At 41.3% G+C, this 20,451-nt stretch overlaps 1 protein-coding gene across 1 annotated transcript in view; it reads right to left on the bottom strand.

Moving 5' to 3' along the window:
• Positions 1–20,451, bottom strand: part of GRIN2A (glutamate ionotropic receptor NMDA type subunit 2A) — a 488,385-nt gene that overhangs the window by 128,047 nt on the left and 339,887 nt on the right. The window contains exon 3 of the mRNA XM_049904373.1: positions 16,418–16,532. Within this exon, the coding sequence (XP_049760330.1) occupies positions 16,418–16,532 (115 nt within the window). The remainder of the gene's footprint in view (positions 1–16,417; positions 16,533–20,451) is intronic.

Here is a 20,451-nt window from a genome sequence, read left to right on the forward strand (position 1 = left end):
CTTAGATGTTTCTGGCTCAGTTAATACAATGGGCCAGAGACCCTCATCCTTTAGATAACGGTTCTTCATTCTTCAGGGCTCAAGTCAAGTGCTGGTTCTTTCAGAAGGCCCTTTCCCATCCCTTCTCTAATACTCAGGCTGGGGTAGGTGTACCCCAGTCCCTTGTGCTTACCTCTACTATTAACTGTTATCCCTATACTGTAAAGTTCATTTCTCTATCTCTCCCATTAGACTGTGAGCTCCTTGAGGGTGAGGACATTGCATTATTCATCTCTGCTTCACCTGTACCTATCACAGGTAATCAGTATATACTTGGTGAGCCTATTAGTAAATGGATGAGTAGGTGGGAGGCTAGAGAGTGAAGGGATGATCAGATGGATGGATAAAAACAGTTGGTCAGATGAGTGGATGGAAGGATGATGGAAAGAGGGAGGGAGGGATGGATAAATGGATGGATGAATGGATGGATGGATGGATGGATGGATGGATGGATGGATGGATGGATGGATGGATGGATGGATGGATGGATAGAAGGATGCAAGGAAGGAAGGATGGATGGATGATTAGATGACTGGATTGCTGGATGACTGGCAGGGTGTGTGGTGGATAAACAGATGGACAAATAGTTTCATCATGTCAGATTTTCACAGTTGGTAGTTACTTTATTCTGGAGAATAAGATTTGAGGTCACATGAACAGTTAGGTATTGTCACTCATCTCCTCCAGCCAACTTCTAAGGCAGATGCTATCCATGAGACTCTCCAAGTCCTGTATGACAATTTCCATCATTCATCCTAGAAACAGTGCAAAGTGGTAAAACGAGCACCAGATTGGGAGACTCCTAAGACCTACATTTAAATTATTTCTCTGCTATTGACCAAAATGCAGTTGAACGTCTCCAAGTTTGCACTACTCAAGTATAAAATCAGAAATTACCACCTATTTCACAGGTTATCATACACCTAAAGTGGAATAATATACATATGAAAGTACTTATTGTAAAGTTTGGCATATAATAGGCCAAATGTTCACTATTTCACATAAAATGCTCACTATCTGCATTATATTCAGAGGGCTACTAAGGTCAATCCCCGTATTCTACTCACTTGCAAACTTATTTTAGAAACATTATACTTTTTCTCTAAATGAAAGCTTACTGGAACTCCACCACAGGTAAAGTTTTAGCTTCTCTGGTAGAAGCAGAGTCCTTCCTCGTTAACTCCCACCCAGAGGCCCCTATGACTCTCTTAAAGAACCAAGCATTTTGGGAATACAGTTAGAAAAAAAACACCCCCACTTAATTCAAGGAAGTCTCATTCCATGTTCTGCAGTGTTGGGCTTAAAGTACAGTATGTTAGCCATACTCCCCCTACATAATTCAAGGAAGTCTCATTCCATGTTCTGCAGTGTTGGGCTTAAAGTACAGTATGTCATCCATCCATCCATCCACCCACCCACCCACCCACCCACCCACCCACCCACCCACCCACCCATCCATCCATCCATCCATCCATCCATCCATCCATCCATCCATCCATCCATCCATCCATCCATCCATCCTCCAGCCAGCGAGCCAGCCAGCCAACCAGCCATTCAACATATATCAGGGGCTTACATTCCTTTATAATACAAATGGGTTGATGACCCTGTCAGAAAAACAAAATGGTTTTCATCTGTCTGTTCAGGAGTTTCTAGAAATACCTCTGACTGAGAGGCTCTTTGAATAATTTACTCATCTGAGATGATTTAAATAATCTATTCACTCATTTTCATAACTGATGGCAATGGCAAACTATCAAGGGTGCAGCTTTTGTCTTACATTTACACCATCTGTCAGCTTAATCATCCTCCATCTCCATCAGATAGCTTCTCTATCAAATTAGGTTTGTGGATTGGGCTAAGATATATATTTCATATGGTATGGTTGGCTTTGGGCTCAAATTCTGCCTTCACCATTATATGACCTTGGGCAAGTCATTCAATCCATGTAGCTTCCAATTCCTCTCCTACAGCATGAGGATAGAAAGAATTAGAATTAGAGCTACCATTTATTAGGCATCTGCTATGTGCAAGGCAATGTTCTATACACTTGATAATATCACCTTGTTAATTTACCCAACAACCCTATGAGATAGGTACTATTATTGTCTTCCTTTTAGACGTGAGAAAATTCTGAGAACACTGTGAAAATTAAATGAGATAATGCATTGAAAGCACGCCACATGGTGTCTGGCACACAACAGGAGCTCAACTAATGGCTGCCATCACGATCATCACATCAATCAACATGGCCATCGTTGGCATCAATCATCTCAATCATTAACATTCCCATCAGTGCACACTCTCATAGATATGTCTTTTCTATGAACTGCCTTTTCTTCTTCCACTTCTGAAATCTAGAAAACTTTTAGCAAAATGTTGCCTTGCAGGAGAGCTCTGGTTTAACTGCTCATTTTTTTTTTTTTTTAATTTGGGTGGATGCATTACAAGTTCAAAAAAAAAAAAAGAAGAACCAGTGCAAGACAGAAGCACATGTGTACACACATATATGTACGTAAGATGGCATCACTTATTTCAGTTGGATGTGTTAGTTTGCTGCCAAAAAATCAAACCCATTGCTGTTGAATCGATTCCAACTCATAGCAACCAACCTACTATATCTTCACTGTGACCTAACCATACTGTGGGTATTTAAAGTACTCTGTATGCATGACTCCAGAGAAGTCAGATGATGATTTTAAATCTCTTGTAATGGCTTAACCTTCCCTTCCCATGGCTCACATCATTTGAGTAACTTAATGATCATTACATAAACAAATTAAATTTCACACAGACTCTTATAAGGTTGCCAATACTATCATACCCATTTTACAAAGGGCACATGACCATAGATAAGAAATTGGGAGAAGGAGGGAAGAAATGAAGGAAGGAAGAAAGGAGGAAGGGAGAGAAGAAAAGGAGAGAGGGAAGGACGGGATAGCAACAAGGTCATCTACAGGTATGGCAACTTTCTTCTGGAAATTTCTAACCCAGAATTAACCACAGGCCCACATATAAACATTTAAAAATCTGAAAACTCTGATTCTGTCACCCACCTCTCAGCAAGTCAGTCCAGTTAATACTATGTGCTTTCGGTTCTGTTCCTGAAATTTCTTGCGGATCCCACCTCTACTGTTCTCACCCATACCTGCAATTCCCTCTAACCTGAGCCACTTAAATCCAAACCAAAACTGAATCTATTGCCATTGAGTTACTTCTAACTCACAGCGACCCTGTAGGACAGAGTAGAACTGCCCCATAGGGTTTTCAAGGCTGTAATCTTTACAGAATCAGCCTGTCACATCTTTCTCCCACAGAGCTGCTGACAGAGAGCATGAAGAGAGGAACAGACCCACCAGAGCTGAGGAGAACTAGACACTTGTTCAGGAAGACATAATGATGGTCTCCCTTCTCTCTTCTGGACCATCACCATCCTCTTTAATTATCTCTTCCCTAGGGAAGAAAAGGAGCTCTGGTGGCCCAGTGATTAAGTGCTATGACTGGTAACCAAAAGGCTGGCAGTTCGAATCCACCGGCCACTCCTTAGAAATCCTATGGGGCAGTTCTACTCTGTCCTATAGGGTCATATGAGTTGGAATCAACTCAATGGCAACGGTTTTGGCTTTGGTTTAGAGAAGAAAATAATCCTTTACTTCCCTTTCAAAGCTAATATGTACGTATGTGCTTATACGTGTGTATACACTCATATATGGTGGATATGTGTATATACTCATAACCACCACCTGTCTGTCACTTTGTCCTTCTGTGGTGGCTTGCATGTTGCTGTAATTCAGGAAGCTATTCCACTGATATTTCAAATACTAGCAGGGTCACCCATGGTGGACAGGTTTCAGCAGAGCTTCCAGACTGAGACAGACTAGGAAGAAAGACCTGGCGATCTACTTTTAAAATTTAGTCAATGAAAGCTTTGTGGATCACAACAGAACACTGTCTGACTCGCTTGCTTTGGACACATCATTCAAACCCAATGCTGTTGAGTTGATTCCAACCCAAAGGGACCCTATAAGACAGTAAAACTGCCCCCTTAAGGTTTCAAAGGCTATAAATCTTTATGGATGTAGACTACGACATCTTTATCCTATGGAGTTGTTGGTGGTTTTGAATGGCAGACCTTTCAGTTAGCAGCCGGCACTTTAACCACTGTGTTACCAGGGCTCCTTATCAGGAGAGACCAATTGATAAAGGAGGACACTGTGTTTGGTGAAGAGGGGGGCCAGCAAGGACAAGAGAAGCCCTTGGTCAGAGGGACTTGCTCAACAGCTATAACAATGGACTTGAACATGCTGATGATCGAGAGGATGACACAGGATCAGGCAATACTTTATCCTGTCACACATGAGGTCACCTTGAGTCAGAGTCGATTCAATGGCAGTTATCTACTCACATATATTTCTATTTTAAAGATAATATTTATATATGTGTGTATTTGTGTGTATGTACACACATATATATTTCCATTTCAAAGCAACAGTAAAATTTAACTTTAAAATGAGAAGAAACAGCTGCAAACATCCATTAATAATTGGAACGTGGCATGTATGAAGTATGAATCTAGGAAAATTGAAAGTCGTCAAAAATGAAATAGAATGTATGAACATTGACGTCCTAGGTGTTGGTGAGCTGGAATGGACTGGTATTGACCATTTTGAATCAATCATATGGTCTACTATACTGGGAATGACAAATTGAAGAGGAATGGCATCGCATTCATTGTCAAAAAGAACATTCCAAGATCTATTCTGAAGTACGCTATCAGAATTCTATCAGTGATAGAATAATATCCATATGCCTACGAGGAAGACTACTTAATACAAATTTTATTCAAATTTACACACCAACTGTTAAGGCCAAAGATGGAGAAACTGAAGTTTTTTCCAATTTCTGCAGTCTGAAATTGATCAAACATGCAATCAGATGCATTGATAATTACTGGTGATTGGAATGCAAAAGTTGGAAACAAAGAAGGATTGGTAGTTGGAAAACATGGCCTTGATGAAAGAAACGATGCTGGAAATTGTATGATAGAATTTTGCAAGACCAACTGAAGATCATTCAAAAGCAGTTACAGCAGTATATCGACAGGGAACTGCCAGAAATTCAGGCTGGGTTCAGAAGAGGATGTGGAACCAGGGATGTCATTGCTGATGTCAGATGGATCCTGGCTGAAAGCAGAGAATACCAGAAAGATGTTTACCTGTGTTTTATTGACTATGCAAAGGCATTCGACTGTGTGGATCATAAAAAATTATGGATAACATTGGGAAAAATGGAAATTCCAAAACACTTCACTGTGCTCATGAGGAATCTGTACTTAAGCCAAGGGGCGGTCGTCCAAACAGAAAAGGGGATACTGCATGGTTTAAACTTAGGTAAGGTGCGTGTCAAGGTTGTATCCTTTGACCATACTTACTTGATCTGTGTGCTGAGTAAATAATCCAAGAAGGTGGACTATATGAAGAACATGACATCAGGATTGAAGGAAGACTCATTAACAACCTGTGATATGCAGATGAAACAACCTTGGTTGCTGAAAGTAAAGAGGACTTGAAGGACTTATTGATGAAGATCAAAGACTATAGCCTTCAGTATGAATTACACCTCAACAAAAAGAAAACAAAAATTCTCACAACTGGACCAATAAGCAACATCATGATAAACGAAGAAAATACTGACGTTGTCAAGGATTTCATTTTACTTGGATCCACAATCAACACCCATGGAAGCAGTAGTCAAGAAATCAAATGACATACTGCATTTGGCAAATCTGCTGCAAAAGATCTCAAGTGTCAAAAATCAAAGATGTCACTTTAAGGACTAAGGTGTGCCTGACCCAAGCCATGGAGTTTTCAATTGCCACATATGCACGTGAAAGCTGAACAATGAACAAGACCAAAGAAGAACTGATGCCTTTGAATGATGGCATTGGAGAAGAATATTGGACTGCCAGAAGAATGAACAAATCTATCTTGGAAGGAGTTCACCCAGAATGCTCATTAGAAGCAAGGCTGGCAAGACTTAATCTCACGTACTTTGGACACGTTATCAGGAGGGACCAGTCCCTGGAAAAGGCTATCATGCTTGGTAAAGTGGAAGGTCAGTGAAAAAAAGGAAGATCCTCAACAAGACAGATTGACACAGTAGCTGCAACGATGGGCTCAAATACAGCAACGATTGTGAAGATGGCATAGGACCCGGCAGTGTTTTGTTCTTTTCTGCACAGGTTCGCTATGAGTTGGAATCGACTTGATGGCACCTAACAACGACAACCTTAAAATTATAAAGTTGTTCTTAAAGTATTTTTCAGGTAGTTAATAAGTTATTCCAAGGAACCTTGTGGCACAATGGTTAAATGCTTGGCTGCTAACCAAAAGTTTGGCGGTTTGAATTCACCCAGTGGCTCTGAGCCAGAAGGTCCTGGTGATCTGCTCCTGTAAAGACATCGGTCAAGAAAACTCTATGGGATACTTCTCCTCTGTCGCATGTGGTCACTGTGAGTCAGAACCGACTCGATGGTACCCAACAGGGAGTTATTCAGCCTGGAGAAATCCTATTTATCATTCAAGGCCCACTTCAGATGCCCCCCCCACCATCCCAATGCCTCCCCCAGCTGACCAGGCCAAGTTCACCCCTCTCCCTGTGTCCCTGTGGATGGCCCTGTAGCTGTGGGACATGCATCGTGCTGTAGCAGGGTTGGCTCCATCATGAGCCATTTAGGAGAGGGGTGGTGTCCTACTCATCTGTGCACCAGCCTGGCACCTAAAGGAATGCTGGTGGCAGAGCTAGCACAGGGGATATTGGTGCTGCCGGGCCTGGACATCGTAATCAACTCGACGGCACTGAGTTTAGTTTTGAGGGCCTGGACTGCCAATCTGCTTTCACCCAGGGTCTGATGCCCTAGCACCTCTGGGTAGCCTTGGACGCCCCCCCCACCTCCTGCCAAAGCTGAAGAGAGATTATAACCCCCAGAAAAAAAAAAAAGACAAAGTGCATGGTGCATGGCACTGGAATAGCCCACGCCAGCCACACACAAAGGCCCAGCAGAAAGCAAATGCCCCTCTGAGGGCTTGTCATGTTTTCCAAGACATCCTCATTACATGCTGCTACTCTCAGTGACACCCTGGGTGACCTCGGAGATGAAAGCAAATTGCCGCTGAGCCCTGAAACAACAGCTCCCTCCTCACAGCCCCTGCTCTGCTGACCTGCTTTACCAGGGTGCTGGGCTCGGGGGGCAGCTTTATGGATAGCAGGACTGGTATTTACCAGCTCTGCTGGCTTCCTCCTTCTCCAATACAGGAGCACAAGGAGTTATTTCTGAAAGGCCGAATGCCCTGAGCACCAAGAGAATACAACTACTACAGGAAGCATTTGCACATCTGAAGCTCAACTGGCAGCAATTCCCCAAACTGCCTTTTTGGGAAATTGTTGTATTTCAGTAGGAATTTGAAGAAGGACACACAAAATATTTAATAGCATTTCCTGCATCTGGAAATGAAGCCTATCGGGGCAGCCTCCTATGCAGCCTTACCCCCGCACCGTACGGGCCTCCTTGTAAACCAGCTCCCTGGCAAATAAGCTAGCTCTGAAGGCAGCACAAGAAATCCATAGGCGTGAGCCAAGACCAACCCTGGACTGCTTAAATCCAATCAAGGAGAGGGCTGGATAGTTCTAGAAGTGGTCTTCAGATCGTGCAACTTCAAAAAGGTTAGAAAGTAAATCCCAAACCCAACAACATAAGGTAGAAAGATCCAAGCTCTCTATCTTCTAATAAGGGCAAGGAAAAATAACTTGCATTTTGGTTTTACATTTGTTGTTGTTGTTAGCTGCCACTGAGTTGGCCCCCAACTCACAGAGACACCATGCAAGACAAAATAAAATGCTGCCCAGTCCTGCACCATCCCCATGATCAGTTGTGGATCAGACTGTTGCAATCCATAGGATTTTCATTGGCTGAATTTTGAAAGCAGATCACCTGTCCTTTCTTTCTAGTCTGTCTTAGTCTGGGAGCTCTGATTAAAGCCGCTCAGCATCGAAGCAACACAGGAGCCTCCACCGACAGATGGGTGGTGGCTGGGCACGAGTGTGGTGGCTGGAAACCGAACGGGGGTCTCCAGCGTGGAAGGCGAGAATCCTGCCACTGAACTACCAAGGGCAAAGAAAAACCAGGATTTGAAGGATGGATAAAAGAAGGCAAGGATACAGGAAAGCCTTAGAGGGAAATAAATATCATGGCTAAAGTCCCAGGTGCATAAAGGAACCAGTACACTCAGGGAGTCCTGAGCCACTTAACACAGCTGATGTTACCATTGCTAGCTGCTGTCCAGTCAGGTTTCGACTCACAGCAATTCCATGAGACAGGGCAGAATGGGTGTATTATTAGGTCATTCCTTTTTCATGGATGAGGAGCTTCCATTTTATGAATATACCATAATTATCCATTTCCTCGTTGATGGACATCTGAGCTGTTTCTCATGTTTTGCTATTATGAATAAAGACACATTGAGCAGTTCTGTACAAATATTATTTTGGGGTATATGTTTACATTTCTCTGTGTATGTTCAACTGCATAATAAACTACTAAACAGCTTTCCACAGTGGTTGTAATTTTAGTTCCCACCAGCAATGTATAAGAGATTCAGTTGTTCCACAGCCTCAACAGTACTTGGTATCATCAGTCTTTTTAACTTTAGACTTTTATTGGTTATGAAGCAGTATCTATTGCGGTTTTAATTTGTATGCCCCTATTTTTTTTTAATGATTAATAATCTGAAGTATGTTTTCACGTGCTTACTGGCCACTTGACTAATATCTTTTGTGAAGTACCCAGCTATTGCCCACTTAAGTGGATTGATTGTCTTGTCTCTTTATTGTTGTTTTGTAGGAGTGTTCTTTATCCATTCTGGATATGATTAGTTTGTAATATTACGTGTGGTATGATACTAATATGTAATATAATAATAATGTAAAATATTATCTCCCAATTTCTGGCACACACTTTGCATTTTCTTAAGTGTGTTTAATGTACAAAAAGTTTTCAATTTTAATAACAGTCTACACTGTAAATTTTATTATCTTCTAAATGATTTTTGCACTCTGTTTAAGAATTCTGTGGCTCTCCCAGATCACAAAAACATTCTCCTATATTTTCTTCAAACACTGTACAATTTTAGCTTCTATGTTTAAGTCTCTAATTTATTTCAAGTTATTTCTTGTGAATAGTGTGAACTACAGGTCAAAATTTATTTTTTTACCATAAGTGTATCCAATTTATACAGCACATTTATTAAAAAGACTTATCTTTCCTTGTTGTCCTAATCATTTGTCAAAAATCATTTGAATGGACATCAAGGTACATAATTCAGTAAGATGTTAGCTACAGGGCTTTCCTAGGGGAAATCCCTCTTTTTAACATGAATGGGTATTGGATTTTATCAAATGCTTTTTCTGCATCTATTGAGACGATCATATATATAGTCTGTTAATATGGTAAGTTACATTGATTTATTTTCTGAATGTTAAAGCAATCTGCATTCCTAGAATAAATCTCACTCATCTATGGCTGCAACAATGTACTCAAACAAGCAATAATTGTGAGGACAGTGCAGGATCCAGCAGTGTTCCATTCTGTAGTACATAGGGTCTCTGAGAGTCAGAATCAACTCGATGGCACCTAACAACAACAACAACATACATGTTATCCTTTTTTATGTGCTGTTGAATTATAATTACTAATGCATTGAAAAAGTTCGTGTATATAGTTTTTTTACTTTTTTTTAATGTTTGATAGACGTCACAATGAAGCAAACGAGGTCAGGAATTTTTTTTTTAATGAGGTTTTTTAATTATGAATTTAATTCCTTAGTAAACTCAAAGTAGAGCCGATCTTAATGACATGGATGGAGTCAAGATTTGGGACCTTCATTAGCTGATGTGGCATGACTCAAAATAGGAAGAAACAGCTGCAAACATCCATTAATCATAGGAATGTGGAATGTATGAAGTATGAATCTAGGAAAATTAGAAGTTGTCAAAAATGAAATGGAACACATAAAGATTGATATCCCAGGCATTAGTGTGCTAAAATGGACTGATATTGGCCATTCTGACTCAGACAATCATAAGCCTACTATGTCGGGGATGACAAATTGAAGAGGAAGGGCAACACATTCATCGCCAAAAAGAGCATTTCAAGAACTATCCTGAAGTACAACACTGTGAGTGATAGGATAATATCCATACACCTACAAGGAAGACCAGTTAATACACCTGGAATTCAAATTTACACACCAACCACTAAGGCCAAAGAAGAGGAAAATGAAGATTTTTACCAACTTCTGCAGTCTGAAATTGATCAAACATGCAACCAGATGCATTGATAATTACTGGTGATTGGAATTTGAAAGTTAGAAACAAAGAAGGATTTGTATTTGGAAATTATGGTCTTGGTGACACAGAAACAATGGCGAAGATAGCAGGATAGAATTTTGCAAGACCAATGACTTCTTCATTGCAAATACCTTTTTTCAAACAATATAAACCGTGACTATACACATGGACCTCACTGGATGGAATACATAGGAATCAAAGCCACTACATTTGTGGAAAGAGAAGACGGAAAAGCTCAGTATCATCAGTCAGGACAAGGCCAGGGGCTGACGGTAGAGCAGACCATCAATTGTTCATATACTGAAGAAAATTTTAAAAAGTCCACAAGAGCCAAGTACAACTTTGAGTGTATCACACTTGAATTTAGAGACCACCTCAAGAATAGATTTGACATATTGAATACTAATGACGAGTTGTGGGATGACATCAAGGATATCATACATGAAGAAAGAAAAAGGGCATTACAAAGAGAAGAAAGAAAGAAAAGATGAAAATTGATGCCAGAAGAGACTCTAAAACTTGTTCTTGAATGTAGAGTAGCTAACGTGAATGGAAGAAATGATGAAGTAAAAGAGCTGAACGGAGAATTTCAAAGGGCAGCTCAAAAAGACAAAAAAAGTTTTATAATGACACGTGCAAAGAGCTGGAGATAGAAAACCAAAAGGGAAGAATGCGCTCAGCATTTCTCAAGCTGAAAGAGCTGAAGAAAAAAATTAAGCCTTGAGTTGTAATTCTGAAGGATTCTATGGGCAAAATATTCAAAGAAGCAGGAAGCATCAAAAGAAGATGGAAAGCCACAACCGATGACTGCCCTGACAGGAAGCACAACAGAGAACCCCTGAGGGAGCAGGAGAATAGTAGGATGCAGACCTCAAATTTTCATAAAAAGACCAGACTTTATGGTCTGACTAAGACTAGAAGAATCCTGGCGGTCATGGTCCCCAAACCTCCTGTTGGCCCGGGACAGGAACCATTCCCGAAGCCAACTCATCAGACAGGGATTGGACTGGACAATGGGTTGGAGAGAGATGCCGATGAGGAGTGAGCTACTTGCATCTGGTGAACGCTTGAGACTATGTTGGCATCTCCTGTCTGGAGGGGAGATGGGATGGTAGAGGGGGTTGGAAACTGGCAAAACGGTCACAAAAGGAGAGACTGGAAGGAGGGAGTGGGCTGACTCATTAGGGGGAGAGTAAGTAGTAAGGTGTATGTAAGTTTATATGTGAGAGACTGACTTGATTTGTAAACTTTCACTTAAAAGCACAATAAAAATTATTTAAACACTCTGCATTCCACTTTGAAATGTGGCGTCTGGGGTCTTAAATGCTAACAAGCGGCCATCTAAGATGCATCAATTGGTCTCAACCCACCTGGAGCAAGGGAGAATGAAGAACACCAAGGTCACACGACAACTAAGAGCCCAAGAGACAGAAAGGGCCACGTGAACCAGAGACCTACATTATCCTGAGACCAGAAGAACCAGTTGGTGCCCAGCCACAATCGATGACTGCCCTCACAGGGAGCACAATAGAGAACCCCTGAGGGAGCAAGAGATCAGTGGGATGCAGACCCCAAATCCTCACAAGAAGACCATACTTAATGAGGACTAGAGGAATCCCGGCGGGCATGGTCCCCAAACCTTCTGTTGGCACAGGACAGGAACCATTCCCGAAGACAACTCATCAGACATGAAAGGGACTGGACAGTGGGTAGGAGAGAGATGCTGAAGAAGAGTGAGCTAATTATATCAGGTGGACACTTGAGACTGTGTTGGCATCTCCTGTCTGGAGGGGGGATGGGAGGATAGAGAGAGTTGGAAGCTGGCAAAATTGTCACGAAAGGAGAGAGACTGGAAGGGCTGTCTCAGGGGGAGAGCAAGTGGGAGTAAGGAGTAAGATGTATATAAACTTATATGTGACAGACTGACTTGATTTGTAAACGTTCACTTGAAGCTCAATAAAAGTTAATAAAAAAATTTATTAAAAAAAAAAAGAAGAAGATGGAAAGAATACACAGAGTCACTTTACCAAAAAAAAAAAAAAAAACTGGTCAACGTTCAACCATTTTAGGAGGTACCATCTGAGCAGGAACCAATGGTACTGAATGAAGAAGTCCAAGCTGTACTGAAGGTATTAGTGATAAACAAGGCTCCAGGAGTTGATAGAATACCAATTGAGATGATTCAACAAATGGATACAGTACTGGAAATGCTCACTCATTAATATCAAGAAATTTGGAAGACAGCTATCTGGCCAACTGACTGGAAGAGATCCATATTCGTACCCATTCCAAAAAAAGGAGATCCAACAGAATGCAGAAATTATCAAACAACATAATTAATATCACACACAAGCAAAGTTTCACTGAAGATAATTTAAAATCAGTTGCAGCAGTACATCGATAGAAAATTGCCAAAAATTCAAGCCTGATTCAGAAGAGAACATGGACAGAGGGATATCATTGCTGATGTCAGAAGGATCTGGCTGCAAGCAGAAAAAATCAGAAAGATATTTACCTGTGTTTTACTGACTATGCAAAGGCAATCAACTGTGTGGGTCATAACAAATTATGGATAACATTTCAAAGAATGGAAATTCCAGAACACTTCATTGTGCTCATATGGAACCTGTACATAGACCAAGAGGCACTTGTTCAAATAGAACAAGGGGACACTGTGTGGTTTAAAGTCAGGAAACGTGTGCGTCAGGGTTGTATCCTTTCACCATACTTATTCAAACTGTACGCTGTGCAAATAATCTGAGAAGCTAGACTACATGAAGAAGAGCATGGCATCACGATTGGAGGAAGACTCATTAACAACCTGTGATATGCAGATAACAAACCTTGCTTGCTGAAAGCAAAGAGAACTTCAAGCACTTATTGATGAAGATCAAACACTACAGCCTTCAATATGGATTACACTTTGAGATAAAAAAAAAAATTTAGAAAACAAAAATTCTCACAACAGGACCAATAAGAAACATCATGATAAATGGAGAAAATACTGAATTTGTCAAGGGTTTTCTTTTACTTGGATCCACAATCAATGCCCATGGAAGCAGTGGTCAAGAAATCAAATAACTTATGGCACTGGGCAAATCTGCTGCAAAAGATCTCTTTAAAGTGTTCAAAAGCAAAGATGTCACTTTGAGGGTTAAGGTGCACCTGACCCAAGCCATGGTATTTTCAATCACTTCATATTCATGGAAAGGTGGACAATGAATGAGGAAGGCTGAAGAAGAACTGATGTCATTCAATTAGGGTGTTGGTAAAGAATACTGAATATACCATGGACTGCCAAAAGAACGAAAAAATCTATCTTGGAAGCAGTTCACCCAGAATGCTCATTAGAAGTGAGGATAGCGAGACTTCATCTCACAGACTTTGGACATGTTATCAGGAGGGACCAGTCCCTGGAGAAGGACATCAGGCTTAGTAAAGTGGAGGGTCAACAAAGAAGAGGAAGACCCTTGAGGAGATGGATTGACACAGTGGCTGCAACAATGGACTCAAACATAGCAATGATTGTGAGGATGGCAAAGGGCAGGGCAATGTTGTGTTCTGGTGTACACAGAGTAGCTATGAGTCTGAACCAACTTGGTGGCACCTAGCAACAACAACAACATTTTTGTGTAAGTTTTGGAGAATTTTTCAAGGAATTTGCCCATTTTATCTACACTATCAAATTTGCTGGCATAAATATTTCATAATATTGTCTACTACCATTTTAATAACTATGGGATCTGTAATGTCTGTGATGACAGCTCCTCTTGGATTTTTAGTATTGGCTATCTGTGTCTTCTCTCTTTTGTCCTGACCGTTCTTCCCAGTAATTATCAATGTTGTTAATCTTTTCAAAGAACCAGCTTTTGGCTTCGTTGATTTTCTCTATGGCTTGTGTTCTATAAATCAATAAATATTTTTGCTCTTCTATTTATTACTTCCTTTCTTCTACTTAATTTGGATTTACTTAGCTCTTCTTTTTCTAGCTTCTTAATGTAGAAGTTTAAGTCATTGATTTTACTCCTTTTGTGGTTTATTATTATAAGCATTTAAAGGTATGAATTTTCCTCTTGGCACCTTTTCAACTGTATCTCTCAAATTTTGGTATGCTGTGTTTTTGTTAAATAGAAAAAAAAAATTTTTTTTTTTAACCATTCCATTAAAAATATTTTCTAATTTCCCTCTGATTTCTTCTGTGACCCAATGGTTGTTTAGAAATGTGTTACATAATTTCTAAACTTTTGGGGATTTTCTAGAAACCTTTTTGTTATTTACTTTGAACTAATGCTGCTGTGGTCAAAACAAATATTCTGCATTATTTCAATCCTTTTAAGCCTTCTATGGTCCTTGTGTGGTCCAGAATATGGTCTACTTTGGTGAGTTTTCCATGTGCACCTGAAAGAATTTTGAAGCTGTTAGAAGTAGTGTGCAAAAGCTTCTGAAGCTTCATTTTGACCACTCTCTTCTAAATAGCTGTCACTCTCTCCTTGAGGTCAAATGGTTCTGTTTACATCGTATTTTCTCTTGGTCCCAGTTAATTAGATTATGATTCTCACACCATGTCCTGCACTGTCCTCCCCTCCGGAGTCTCTCAGACCTGCATTTGATGTATAAAGTAAAGATAAATCTCGAGATGTTCAAGTAGCTTAATGGCCATGCACCACTTGTCAAAGAAGACAAGATAACAATATAGGCTTCCTTTTTGGTCTCTTTTATTCTACTCTTTATGAGATGTGGAACTTTGTGGCAACTAGTTTAAGAGTTAAATTATGCGGGAAGGAGGGAGTGCAATTGGGATATACATTGACGTTGTATGCACAGGATCATCTGTGAATTCTTTGTGAAATGTTCCCTCTCTGACTCAGATCATGGCTTATGTGGTACAAGAGATGATTTCACGCTGATATTTTTATTTGTTGTTGTTGTTGGTTGTCTTTGAGTTGGCTCCGACTCATCGTGACCTTATGTATAACAGAACAAAATAATGCCCAGTCCCACACCATCTTCATGATCTCTGGTATGCTCGTGTTTATTGTTTATTTGTTAGTAGTTAATATATGTGTAAGGAGCCATGGTGGCACGATGGCTAAGTGCTTTGCTGCTAACCCAAAGATTGGTGGTTCAAACTCACCCAATGGCTACATGGGAGAAAAGACCTATCTATCAAGTTCTACTCTGTCACATGGGGTCACTATGAGTTGGAAATCGACTCGATGGCACTTAACAACAACAACAACGATAAATGTGTAATAAAACCTTACTGCTGTCGAGTTGATTCCAACTCAGGGTGACTCTATAGGACAGAGAAGAGCTGCCCCATAGGGTTTCCAAGGCTGTAATCTTTATGCAAGCAGACTGTCACATCTTTCTCCTGCAGAGCAGCCAATGGGTTCAAAGTGCCAACACTTTGGTTAGCAGCCGAGCATTTAACCACTGCATCACCAAGGCTCATTTGTGTGTAATAGAGACTATGTTTAATAAGAAATATAATCTGCTTTTCCAACCTATGATTTCCAGGGTGATACATTTAAGTTTGCAAATTAGATTATTTAAAATTAAAGACTAAGCAATAATACTACTGAGGGGTACATATATATGGCAAACTCTGTGGGCATAGTACATAATCATGAAGTTTAGGAAAACTGGTGTGATCATTGCCAGACATTCAATATTCACTGCTGTGATGATGTGAACCAAGCTGCCACTATCTTAAAGCTATCTTAATTCCTTCCGCTAGATTTGACAACCCCATACAGAGAAGAACACACGACTGCATCATTTCACTCAAGGGAAGTATTTCGAATGCACTTTACAATATGTGGTCTGCCTTGTCCCAGAAAGTTCTGCCCCCGGCTATGTGATGGGATTTGGAGCATCTCTGTGGGAAATACGTTGGGGAACACAAGTAGTGCAAGCTCCACTGTTGCGTGCTCTCATCCCTCCCTGCGTGCAGCATGCAGAGGGTGCTCACCTTCTCCCATTCCCGGTCCTTGTTCAGCACAATCACCACCAGCCTTGGGTGTACCTGATAGCCTTCCTCAGTGAAGGACAAGTCTTTGCCATCCCATGTCACATTGACCATAAATCTAGAGGGAGGAAGAGAGAAAGACAGACATTTAGGGAAGAACGAAGGCTTGAGGTGTTACTTAAATGAGTAGATGCCACCATCAGTGTAACACCGATAAAGTGTCAGCTGAAAGCACCGTCACTCATCACAACACCCTCTACCTGCAAAAGCCATGGTACCCACGCAGGCAGTGGTATGTGACCACACGCTGTCTTCCGTGAACTTGTATTCATTCTCAGAATCCCCAATTCTGTATAAAAACCAAACCCGTTGCTGTCAAATTGATTCCGACTCACAGCAACCCCATGTATTTCAGAGTAGACCTGCACTCCACGGGGTTTTCAGTGGATATTGCACCAGTTAAGTGCTCAGCTGCTAACAGAAGGGTTGGCAGTTCATACTGACCCAATGTGGGAGTAGATCTGTGGGAGAAAGATCTGGCAATCTGTTTCCCCAAAGATTACAGCCAAGAAATTCCTATGGGGCACTTCTACTGTGTCATATCGGGCTGCTATGAGTTGGAATCAACTCAAAGGCACCCAACAATAACAACAACAATCTTATAGAAGCCAGGCCTTCCATGGCACCACTGGATGGACTCAAACCACCAACATTTCAGTTGGTAGCTGAGTGCTTAACTGTCTGTGCCACCTAGGAACCTCCAATCCTGTATCGGCACTAGTAATTGACTGTGGTCACCGTGTAGAATGGAACCTTTTAGTCCTGCCACACTGAGAGACCTTTGTTCAAATGGTCTTCTTACAGGAGGCTCCGAAAGCACATTCCATTGTGTTTTAACAAGCTTACTTAAAGGAAACTGCTTGCTTCTAGCCACATGGTATACAACTTCAGAAAAATGATAGCCCATCATTTGTCACTCATCCAACTAATATTTATTAGACATTTTCTACTTGTCCAAGACTCATCTAGGTGGTTGGAGATAAACAAGGAAACAGACATGATTCCTGCCCTCAGGAAGCTGATGGTCTAAGACAGAGGATGGACACCAGCTGATTAATCACAGAGCTGTGACCAGTGCTACAATGAAAAGGCAGTTGTGCTACGAGAAAGTAAAACAGGCTTCAGGCAAGGTTTCTGTAAGGGAGTGCAGCTGGATCTGAAGGATGAGTCAGCATCAACGAGGTGAGAAAGAGATAAGCATGCTCTAGGCAAAGGAGACAGCATGTGCAAAGGTCCTGTGGTAGGCAGGAAACTGGCACGTGTAAGGGACTGAATGCAGACTAGTGACTCTGAAGCAGAGAGAGACAGAGGGAAGTGGGGTGAGGTGAGCTAAAAAGACAGATAGAGGTAGAGAGTGCAGGGTTCTGCATGTGAAGGAGTTTTGTCTTTGTCTTAAAATAAAGGGAAGACATTGGAGGGTTTTAACCAAGGAGGTGACATAATCAGACTTTTGCTTTATAACACAACTTAAAATCTATGTAGAGAACGGGTTTGAGGGGGGACAGAGTGGGTATAGGCGGGCTAGTTACAGTGTTCTTGTAATCCAGGTGAGTGATGATAGTGGTTTGGCCCTGGTTGTGGACACAGAAGTGAAAGAGGAAGAGAAGGAGAAGGAAGAGGAGGAGAGGCAGCAGTAAAGTGGACAAAGTAAAGTGGTATTTAGTAGGTATTTAGTGAGGTCTCCACCACCCATCTGTCGGTCTGTCATACTGTGGTGGCTAGAATGTTGCTATGATGCTAGAAGCTATGCCACCAGTATTTAAAATACCAGCTGGGTCACCCTTGATGGACAGGTTTCATTGGAGATTCCAGACTAAGACAGACTGGGAAGAAAAGACTGGCAATCTGCTTCTGAAAATTAGCCACTGAAGACCCTATGGATCAGAACAGAATATTGCCTGATACAGTGCTAGAAGATGAGCCCCCTAGGTGAAAAGGCACAGAAAATACACAGCGGCCACAACAATGGACTGAAGCATACCAATGATCATGAAGATGGTGCAGGATCAGGCAATGTTTTGTTCTATTGTGTATAGGGTCACCATGAGTTGAGTCAACTCTATGGCAGCTATCTATCTACCTAATTCTGAAGTGATGGATTGGATGTGAGGGTGAGGGAAAGAGAGGAATCAAGGATGACTCTTCAGTATCTGCCTTACATAACACCCACATCAACTTTTGATCTAGGTATTTTCGTCACAGGAGACAGGTATCTGTCTTTGAACACTGGTTCCCCCACCACTCCTCAAAGTCACAGTGCCTGCAGTCAGGATGGACTCAGAGAGGGAATCAAGACAGAGCTTATCTCCCAGAATTTGGGTGGGAGGGCCCCCAAAGGTTCCATATCTCCTTGTAGCTTGAGAAAAATGTGATGGTTGTTAACGAGTTCCAAGAAAATATGGTAGTGGCCACTTAGCAGCGGCTCAGTAAATATAGTAAGATGAATTGAAGCATTCAAAACTTCCCCAAAATTCAGCGTACCTCAAAGACATAAAGTTCTCTCGCAACTGAAGAAGTGAAAATTAAGGAAGAGAGGAAAAGAAAAAGGAGGAAGAAAAGGTGTGAGGGCAGCTGTGTCAAAATTTCAAGTAGATTAGCCTAATGGGTCACATTGTCCATCCCTAGGCTACCACAGGGCAGAAGAGTCTGAGTCTGTTGTGTCGGGGAGAAACAAGTGTTCAAGGACAAGGTGAAGAAACTTGAAAAAAAAGTAAAGAATAATCATTGGGTATCTATTCAACGGACTATTCAGGTCATTTAAAATCCTATTTTTTAAGACAAGCTCATGACATGATGAACATGTTCACTATTTAATATTAAACAAACATGCTGTTGTTATTGGATGCCTTTGAGCCATACCAACCCCACGTGACAAAGAAGAACAGCCCCACAGGATTTTCTAGGCTGTAATCTTTACCGGAAGATTACTGGTTTTTTTTTTTTTTTTTTAATCTTTACCGGAACAGACTGCCAGGTATTTCTCCCATGGTGCCTCTTGGTGGGTTCAAACCATCAACCTTTTGATTGGCAGCCTAGCACTTAACCATTTGCACCACCAGGGCTCCTAAACAAGTATAAAAGAGGGTAAAAACAGGGCTTGTCTACGAATGGAAGGATTACAGATAATTTTTATTTTCTTTTTTCTATTCCCCCAATTTTCTACAACTACGTTACTTAAGGATGCAGAAAAATAAAACACCACTATTCTGTCAGACGAGCTCTAGGGGCACAGTGGTTAAGAGCTTTGGCTGTTAACCAAAAGGTTGGCAGTGTGAATCCACCAGGAGCTCCTTGGAAACCCTATGGGGCAGTTCTACTCTGTCCTCTGGGGACTTAATGAGTCAGAATCGACTCGGCTGCAATGGGTTTGGTTTTTCAAGTATTCTGGCTGAAGAACAAAATAATCAGTATTCCATATGGCGCATCTGAGGCACCTCTGATCACTTTCTAGTAAGAGAAGTTAGTTATTTAACAAATATTAACTAAACATCTATTATCTGCCAGGCTTTATGGTTCATCCTATAGATGCAGAAATAAAAAACGCAGCGCCTGTCTGACTTCTCTCCCGCATTCTTATAGTTCAATGACTCAGACACACAACCGATGACAACACACGAATGCCACATACCTCAGTGGAAAATAAGTGCAATAAGCTGTGAGAACACAGATGAAGGGCCCCTAACATAACGTGAGGAACGTGGGGAGGGCTTCTTGGGGAGTCTTGGAGGAAGAACAGGGGTTCATCAAGTGAAGGAGATTACGGGAGGTCAGGGAAGGGCACTCCAATCAGAGGGGTTATCTTAAGTACAGAAGAGCGAGCCAAGGGGTGACCAGCTAAAGGAACTAGGAGGTAGCTTATTAGTAAGGCTGAGGACTATGCTGTGTGGAGGAGTGAGATAAGGCAGGAAAGCATGCCTGCAGCCAGATCATAGGGACATTCCATGGCACACTAAGGTGTCTGGATTTTGTTCAAAAGG

Source organism: Elephas maximus, chromosome 12 (genome assembly GCF_024166365.1).
Source record: "Elephas maximus indicus isolate mEleMax1 chromosome 12, mEleMax1 primary haplotype, whole genome shotgun sequence".
NCBI lineage: Eukaryota > Metazoa > Chordata > Mammalia > Proboscidea > Elephantidae > Elephas > Elephas maximus.